The 9397-nt window shown below is 45.8% G+C and overlaps 1 protein-coding gene across 1 annotated transcript in view; it reads right to left on the bottom strand.

The window, feature by feature from the left end:
• Positions 1 to 773: 773 nt before the first annotated feature.
• The window catches only part of SARC_03441 (hypothetical protein), a gene marked incomplete at its 3' end in the record, with an annotated part of 9282 nt that continues 658 nt past the window's right edge, over positions 774 to 9397 (bottom strand). The window contains exons 2-15 of the mRNA XM_014302763.1: positions 7989 to 8174; positions 7497 to 7608; positions 7133 to 7180; positions 6611 to 6760; positions 6110 to 6251; positions 5469 to 5594; positions 5058 to 5158; positions 4649 to 4792; positions 3874 to 4138; positions 3183 to 3447; positions 2689 to 2894; positions 2191 to 2339; positions 1558 to 1750; positions 774 to 1279 (exon numbers count right to left, since the gene is read on the bottom strand). Of these exons, the coding sequence (XP_014158238.1) occupies positions 774 to 1279; positions 1558 to 1750; positions 2191 to 2339; positions 2689 to 2894; positions 3183 to 3447; positions 3874 to 4138; positions 4649 to 4792; positions 5058 to 5158; positions 5469 to 5594; positions 6110 to 6251; positions 6611 to 6760; positions 7133 to 7180; positions 7497 to 7608; positions 7989 to 8174 (2593 nt within the window). The remainder of the gene's footprint in view (positions 1280 to 1557; positions 1751 to 2190; positions 2340 to 2688; positions 2895 to 3182; positions 3448 to 3873; positions 4139 to 4648; positions 4793 to 5057; positions 5159 to 5468; positions 5595 to 6109; positions 6252 to 6610; positions 6761 to 7132; positions 7181 to 7496; positions 7609 to 7988; positions 8175 to 9397) is intronic.

Below are 9397 nucleotides of genomic sequence, written 5' to 3'. Positions count from 1 at the left end.
GTGACAGGCAGGTGATTACGGTGACAGGCAGGTGATTACGATGGCAGGCAGGTGATTCCGGTGACAAGCAGGTGATTACGGTGACAGGCAGGTGATTACGGTGACAGGCAGGTGATTACGGTGACAGGCAGGTGATTACGATGGCAGGCAGGTGATTCCGGCGACAGGCAGGTGATTAAGGTAACTACTCTATTTCTGGAAAGACGGGGCAGCTTCATTCGGTTGAAGCCGGATTCACAACAATTGCGCCTATATTCATAAAAATAACGACAAACGCTTGACCTGCCTACGATGGATTCCAATTCTATGTAACGATATAAATTGGGTTGTTTTTTTGGGAGTGTGAAACACCGGGCGTATCTCAAAAATCCACACGACAAGTGCATGTGCACATGTTCACCTCCCAATGCATGTGCCGGTCGAATACCAGCACCTACCAATCACAAGAACACGTCCATGGAACACTCCTGAATGAAAACTCATAGCAGTGGGGTACTGCGTGCAGGGCAAGTCCTGTTGTCTCTCCTTATAAGCTTGCTTTGCACAGGGCGGTGTCAGTATCTGAGACATATACCAGCGCTTAAAATAAGAGCTTGTCTCTCTGAACTTCCCCTATGTACATACACGAAAATACAATATTAAAACGAGGCTATCCAACACGTACACACGACGACCCTCAAGTTTTCTTTCAATAGTGATATACGCAATCATCACAAGATTCAAATGCGACATCTGTGGTTTAATTCACCGTATAGTGATACTCTTACTTCGTGCTACCACCTGGGCTTGCACGCAAAACGATACAAACCAACGACTATCATTCCCATCGGATACGCCCGCGACAACAACCGTAAACACGCGCACTCGCAACCAAGTACCAATCCACCAACAAACATTAATGCACCACTGTCCCATAACAATCCTCTCCCTCGCCATTTCCTCTTTAACGTACCTGTGGTATCTCCGTTGTTATCTGCAACCGGGACGTTGGCCGTCTCCTGCAGCAGCGCCTGTAGCTTGGCGCTGAGTGCCTGCACACACAGCCCGCACTCGCCGCCCATGCGCTCGCTCATGACCAAGGCATCGGCACTGACACTATCCAGCCACACCTTGCCCACATTCACAAACCCGCTGCCCGTCTCGCTACTGCGGCGGCTTGCGTCTACACTGGCGCTGTCAGTGTTGCTGGGCGATCGTGCGTGAGGACTGGAGGTGTCGTTACGCCGCGTGGGATCGCTCAGCGCGAGGTCGTAGTTTCTGTTGCGAGTGTGGGTGAGGCCTGCGATGCAATGCGATGGGATGGAATGAGATGGTATTGTATGGGCGAGTTTGCACAGTGGACGGAAGGCGCAATAGGCACGAGACACGTGTAGTTCGATGGTAATGGCGAAGTATAGGTTGATCACGGCAATTTAAACCTATATTGACGCAACGTAGATCAGGTGTGGGGTGGTAGATGGTCTCCCACACTTGCATGGTCAGCTGGGGTTGACCGCTAATTCGAGCTAACACACTCATGCACCACATGCCAAAACGAGAGCAGAAAAACTTGTATACCTTGCGCTGATGGTGACTGCAAGTGGACGTGCGCCTGCTGGCCCTTGGTGAGTGATAGTAAATGCTGATTGATGCTGTGAGTTTCCTGAACTCGCGCCTTAGACCCACGTTGGCCGGTAGTGCCGGTGTAAGGTTCGAGGCCCAAGTAGCCCTGGGCGTCATATACAATGGCATCTACCAGCAGATCAAATACCTGAGAAGGGACAACAAGCAAATGACAATCTTGATATGTAAGGCCATCTATTGTATACTGTCTGTATGTCTGGTGATGGAGTGTGTGCTGATAAGTTTGTGCGCTTGTTGGAATACCATAGCCTATAGCTGAAAGCTGAACCATCTCGTAGTCAACATTTTTATGCAACCTACCCGGTAAAAAGAATTGGCAGTCGTCCCAAAAGAAACACACCGACTCTTAGGTTTATATGCACACTATGGATGAGTGCAAACATGAGCTCTAGTGGTACACATACACATAGGCTGAAAGTGGCGAAAACAATGTGCTTTTCTATTCCGGACTGAAACTAACGCAATCTTAGATGTACAAAGATAAAATTCAAGATGCAAGAACCACAAAACACTGTCCAGCAAGTAATGTACATTATCACCCATGCCGCGCTATACAAACAAACCTACCGCCACAACACCATATACTGAGAGAGATATACTGGACGCCTTGAGAGTAATGTACGTCGTTGCTTGACTGGCCACTTTCGGGAGCGCAAATTCAGTCACATCCACACCACTGTCATCTGCCGAGTCATCGTCTGCTTTAGCAGGATCGTCTGCAAGAATTGATAAGTGTGAGGTAAAAAAAATAGATGTGACATGTGGTTTCCATACGAGTATAAGCCTATCCAGAACAAATTATAAGCCTGTGTGGTATACAACATCACGAACGAGTGTTACTGAAAAAAAATTATACACCGGCGGACACCCATTCAAGTCAAGGTAGTATCCAATGAGTGCATGAAATACCTGTGCTGAAATATGAGGGGCGGGATCGATAACTTACACAGCCATTCACAGTATACGACAGGCCAATGCATGATAGCGTTATTGAACTGAGCCCCGCGTCTCCTACGCTGGCAATTACCAAACAAACAGAAACACATATTGACACGCACTGCACACCTTCTAGGAACGTTTGGCCTCGTTTGAGGGCAATCAGAAACTCTCTGGCACGGGGTGTGAGCGTGACTTCCTCCTTGCTCACAGGCGACAGGTCAATGTCTTGCTCTTGCCACTGCGCACTGACTCCCACAGTGCGGCCGTCTATTTCGAGACTCACACTTTCAGCGCTCACGTCCACGGCCGTGTCCATGACCAGTCCACTTACACTGTAGTTGCAAAGGTAGAGTGGACGGTACCGTATGAATACACATACACATACACAAATGCAAAAGTATACGCAGCACATCGAACGCATTCCGCGATTCACTGTTGAAATCTCCTAAGGTGTTTATGGGCGAGTACACATCCAGCTTAAAACTATCAGGTCTCACAAAGAAAACACCCCCATCAGCGAAGACATACAAAGCAAACCACAAACAAAAAAGAAACACACCATACACAAAGGGTTACATTCGGTCAACACTCCCACACCCCCACATCAAATACACACGTACCGTGCGAAATGCTCGCTCAGAATCGCCTGTGCCTGGGTGAGCATGGGCGTACGCAGCAGCGTGTCCCACAGATCCAGCTGGTGGCCCAGCACTTGCATGCACACCGTTGCCCACGCGGTTGCGGACAGGGCGTCGTAGAACTCACCCTCTTGTGTGGGTGTGTGCACACGAGCCAACTGTGCCGACGGGGGCACGACTACGGTTGCGGCGGCCTCGGCGCTTGTGTCGTGCGGTGCAAAGTGCGTGTGTTGCTGGGTCTGCTTATCTGAGGGGCGGTATGGTGGGTTTGTGGGATGGGATGGTCTTTAGCCAGAACATTCATCCTTGTTGTGTGCGTCGAGCAATGACCTGTATAAACATACGGTCTGATATTGCGATAGAATACTTGGACAATGTGCGGATAGCAGACGTGTGCATTCATTTGATTGGGGCTATAGTCACATCCCAGGCGATGACTTGTCCACTTCACAGGTACGCGAAATACAGGCAGACGCGCAGAGAAGAATACCACATCGCGACGCTGGGTCTCCTGGTACGGTGCGTGCACACAACAAAACCGGATGCACATAGGCCAATACCGTACGAGCACTTCGACATGCACACTCATAAAATCACCCTACAATAGGACATACACACTCATACTACCACCCCACAATAAGATATGCACACTCATACTACCACCCCACAATACCTCGTGCCGGATTCTGTGGCGCGTTCGGATCACAATAGTACGATATGACACGCAGTATATACTGTCGGCACGCATTCAACTCCGATAGCGTGAGCATGTGCGCCCCTTCCTCTGCCTCCACCGCTGAGTCCGTAATGGCTTCTGTTGATGAGTCTGTGGGAGTGTTGCGGTGTGCGGGCAGCACTAGAGGCACACCGTGTGCGATGGCGTCTGTGCAGGCCACCACCCACTGCTGGCACAGTTCACGCACTTCAGACAGAGGTACCTGTGATACATTAACCAGTTGAAAGCATGAGTGAGAGGCGGGAGATACCTGTGATACATTAACCCGTTGAAAGCATGGGTGGGAGGCAAAATGGTGGGGCGTGTCTAACCCTTACGGCATATGAGTTTGACCCTTAAGGTACACACCATATGCCCTTTCATGGATTATGAAGGGTTTGTGTTTGTAGTGATGCCCAAGCCACCCTATATGTATGCTATCACCAAAAACAAATCGCTACCCAGAACATACAAGACCGATTAAATTGATGTGCATGCGAGCACTAAAGCGAATGTTTGTGCGTGTACATACAGTGACACATGCCAATATTGCAAGATCGAAGACAAACAGTATTCGAGGGATTATAGTGGATATAGGACAACGGTGACATAAATAGCAACACACATACGTACAACTATAGCTTACTCAACACATATACGAAGCAACATATCATAAAAACACCAACACACACAGCAATCACCAAACAAGCTTGCAAGAGAAACTTTGCGACACCTTGACATGGCGCTTCTGCGGAAGTGAGGGCCGGAATGACTGGATGAAAAGCGGCAGGTGTTTGAAGAGTGTCAGCGTGTTCGAATTGTAGCCAAATAGTTCACTGAGTGTTGCGTTGCTGATGTCGGATTCGGAACCTGGGGGCTATGAATGCGAAGAAAAACGGAAATACGATGGGTGATTGGACGTGGCGAAAGGTGGGAGATAGCTACGGTGACCCAAACGACCGAGACAAAAGTCCTTTACTTCAACGGCTGTGCCGGTGAAACCACCGTCATCCAAATTCAACGCAGGAGAAGATCAAGACGAGAGAATCTGAACCAGCAGTCATTCAGATATCGAATATAGGCAATCAAGTGAAGATAGTTCAAACCATACACCTCCAACACAACAGACAGTCTCTACATACCGGTGCTGCCATATCTATCTGTTGGAATTCTTCCTTCGTGCGGTGCTCCCGCTCTGCCGTGTGTTGCTTAAGGTACTGATACAACAATGGGAGCACTCCATCTATGGGGGCGACAGTGACAGTGAAAACATTCGAGCTGTGTTAGTTTACATCAGAGTCTTCCTTTGGCTCGAGCAGATGGATGCGATCGATCCAACTGATGCGATTAGAAGCAAAAAAACGCACGAGCCGATTACCAATCGATGCTTTCAGTAAACTAAATGTATACAACCACCAAATGGCAGCAACATGTCATTGACGACACGTGTCAAAGCAAGTGACCAGCGGTAGATGTACGGGCCCAATGAGCAGAGTACCAACCGGTTTGTCTGGCGAATCAAATGTACACATAGGGAATGAGACATCACAAACCTGCACCACCGACGAACATGGGGAAGATCTGATCGATGGTCAGTCGCACAACCTCTACGCAGTGCAGTAAGCGAAGGTGCACCGGATTGTGACTGGCTGCCGGAGAAAGCGTGTCTTTAATTGACCCTGGTAAAGTAAAGTCAAGCATTACAAGCAGTCTAGGGGATAGAGATTTATCTTTATAAAAATCTGGTGGAATACGCTTTGATAAGAAGTGCACAATGGTGGGGTGGTCGATAGAATGTGTTATGTTGCAAATAGATCGCATGAAACAAGATAAGGACAATGAATGAGCAGACATACTTAGCAGCACCCATCGCAAACCTTAAGCAGTAACAAAAATAACAATGCACAGATTAAGACAGACACTTTGTACGGGACAGTCTGGTATGGCCTATGTATCTAGTTGCTTACCACTCAGTACCCTTCCATTGTCAGTTTACATCAAGTGAAATGGCTCGAAATAAAAAGCGCCACGAGAGATCAACATGAGACGCCCACTGACTTAGAGCATAATATATGTTTACAAGCACAATGTTACAGCAGCGAACGCCTATATTCGTACAAGTAAGAGAATCCACTCCCAGATCGATCTACATTCAAACCGAATTATGAACATATGCGTAAACGGCGATCCACACCTAATCGGATTTCGAGCAGTTTGGTTAATATTTCCGTGGGGGAAAGCTCGTCCAATAGGATCAGAGACAGTAGATTCGATGCCACATGCTCCACTCGCACGTGGCAGTGACGTAGTTCCAAGGCACATTTCGATGCAATTTCCTATACCATCAAAGGCAGGTGATGAACATCAATAGAGGGCCGAATCAATGATGTATGTACACATGATCTTTCACCCCATGTAACATTGGTTAGTGCCCCGTAAATAGACGACGTCCTGCTCTAGATTGCAACACAGAGCGCTCTCTCGAGTACCTCTACCGATTTAGTAGAGCAATACACAACTACGTTACACAGACTCAGGACGCGATATTTTCGACTTTCAAACGATCATTCTAAATAGACTGTCAGTGAATCGACAATTAGCAATGAGAACTCAACGATATCCGATTTCCGTACGATAGACCAGAGAGCGCATTTGTACTTTGCCTGTGATGATGATGAACTTGTACCCAACATACCGATTTGAGACCACTCATAGAATCCCATTGGGTATGAAGAATCGGGAAATGGCTCCGAAGCGAGGACGAGATAGACTGGTTGTGCCGCAGTACATTGTATATATATTCCGACAGCAGATAGAGTTTAGCAGCCTTGAGGTATTGTTTTATCTGCAACAAAATATTAGGTTGGGTTACATACGTGTACAATGGAAGACTACATATGAGGTTGAGATACATACGTGTACATTGGTAGACTACATACGAGGTTGGGTTACGAACGCACTCGAATGTAGCAGAGCGCGAGAAATGAAGACACAGATGCTCGCATATGCTGACATGGCATCCATAATGCCCGGCTATAAAATCACGCAGTCATTGCAATACAGAATTGATAGTATGAACACAACTCTGCACAGCTTACTAGACAGACAAGTGAGTCGGCATGGATAGGCAGTTGAGGTGTGATTGATATTCAGAGCATGGCTTGAGCCTCTGAACCAACAGCGTAGTAGTAGCGAGCCAAGCACATAGTGTACGTACCTCCAATGCGTTCCACAAATGTTCCGGCGCGTCCACCAAAAGCTTCATCTGTCGACGTGATGTTATAGAAACAATCAGTATACGAGCTAACACGCGTGCCAGTGCAGGCGAGGAAAGCGAAATCAGCACAGTATGGACATATTCTAAATAAAGAAGTATCGCAATGGCCCAAGCTTGAAGATCCAACGTGCACTTGTACAATACTACACTTGATTGTGCTTCGACATGGGACTGCGGGCAGGAAAGGAAGACTTGGCATACAACCGATTCCCCGATCACATATGTGATATGGCGATAGCATGTCGTTCCGAGGTAATGTGTCTTGCCACACGTTTGTTAAAGCTATTTGTTTGCGTGCACACACCTGGGTAGATACAGAGTAGAAGATGTTGCGCTGGGTATCCGACTTGATCTGTGTCATTGATCGCCGACTCAGCACATACCGCCCATGACTATGTAGTGCTGGTTGCACTTGCCTGTGCATAGTAATTATTTAACATTAGTACCATACGGCAGTCTCATTGTACAGAACAGAATGCAGCGACAGAGAGAGAGTGCGTTGAATCGTATCACAATGCCAAATCTCAATTATTGTCGTTCGGCACTAGAGCAGGCAGAATCACGACAGCTCACAAGGAGAACCACGTGGACGATTGGGCGTTTACGTAAAAGTCTGTCGCAAACAGTGGACAAGGATACGCAAGTACATAAAACAAACTCAGAGTCCATGAGCGTGCATGACAGTACATATCAGTTTAGCAGATTTTGACAGCATTATAGCCGCACAGCCTAGCCCGCAAACAACTTATATGACCACTCAGATCAGCGACTGATGATCATCCCTATTTTGACTTACTCGTGAGCTGGGTTTGTACTGCTGGACGCAATTTTCTGACAATGGCCCAACAACGATTCGATGGAATGGACTACTGATGTCACACTGTCTCGCATATCCAGGATAGTATCAGCCGCGTCAATCATGTCCCGATACCTTTCACCCACCATCAGTCTGAGCTCCTCTTTCTTTTGCTCACACTCTGATCTGTTGTGTATTTTCAGCGTAGTATGATGGTAAATTAGAGTCCTTTGAAGACGGAAACGAAATGTTTCGCTCACAATAACAATGATATATCGATTCAATCCGATCGTATACTTTGATGTACCGATATCCAAGACTTTATGTATATAAATCGAGTATTAAGTAAATATATGTACAACACATACACACACACACACACACAGACACATACATACACACACACACACACACACACACACACACACACACACACACTATATATATATATATACATACATACATACATACATACATACATACATATATATATATATATATAGATATATCCATTATATATTTATATATTATATCTGGCTATATATAGATTGATTTTTGGTCCTAAAGACATGCTGCTCAATAAGCGTGATGTACCTGAGCCTAAATTTTAAATTTAACGTGTCACTCTGAAATGTCAGCTGGTGCGTTGCCCCTTGTGTGCATATATTCAGTGGTGCTAGTAATTGTATTATATTTAGCAGCAGAAGTTGTCAAGCAGTTACACTTCACATTTTACCTTATATCCGGCTCTGCGGTTTTCTCGATGTGACGCTGCACCATTGTGAGGTCATTGTCCTTTACGGCGGTAATAGGATCCATGCTAGGTGAGTTTTCCTGAGATTATTCAACACAGTATTCTTAACGATTAATATATGGTCATTCATACAAGGTTTTCTATGCTGTCTTATTCACTTTTAAAGGGTCACTTCGTCAACGTGTTCACATTTGAACGAAGTATTTCTTTTGATCGAAATGGATAAAAATTTGGTAGCTAGCACATACATAAAATTATGCACTTCTATCTTCGAATGGGTGCCACCTTTTTTCATCTTATCTGCGAAGATCAATCACCGTGTTCTAGACCAATAAAAAGGTTGTATACATACTTCAGTTTTCTAAAAATAAATCAACAATGCTTTGTGAGTAGTTTGCTCACAGATTTCCCTGACGTGGGCAAATACACAATAACATTATGTAAACAGATGCCAGCATTGCTCACGACGCACAGCTGGGAGAAGTCCCTTTATGTTAAGTCTACCGATTCTACTAACAAAAAACAGGTGGAGAGTTGATATACAACCTCAAAAAGGATATATATATATATATACATATATATATATATATATATATATATATATATATATATAATATATAGTCGGTCGTGTACGTAGAGACGGTAAGTAGTACGT

This window comes from Sphaeroforma arctica, assembly GCF_001186125.1.
Source record: "Sphaeroforma arctica JP610 unplaced genomic scaffold supercont1.175, whole genome shotgun sequence".
NCBI classification, from domain to species: domain Eukaryota; class Ichthyosporea; order Ichthyophonida; genus Sphaeroforma; species Sphaeroforma arctica.
The sequence above is the reverse complement of the archived record's forward strand: the minus strand, read 5'-3'. Positions and strand labels throughout refer to the sequence as shown.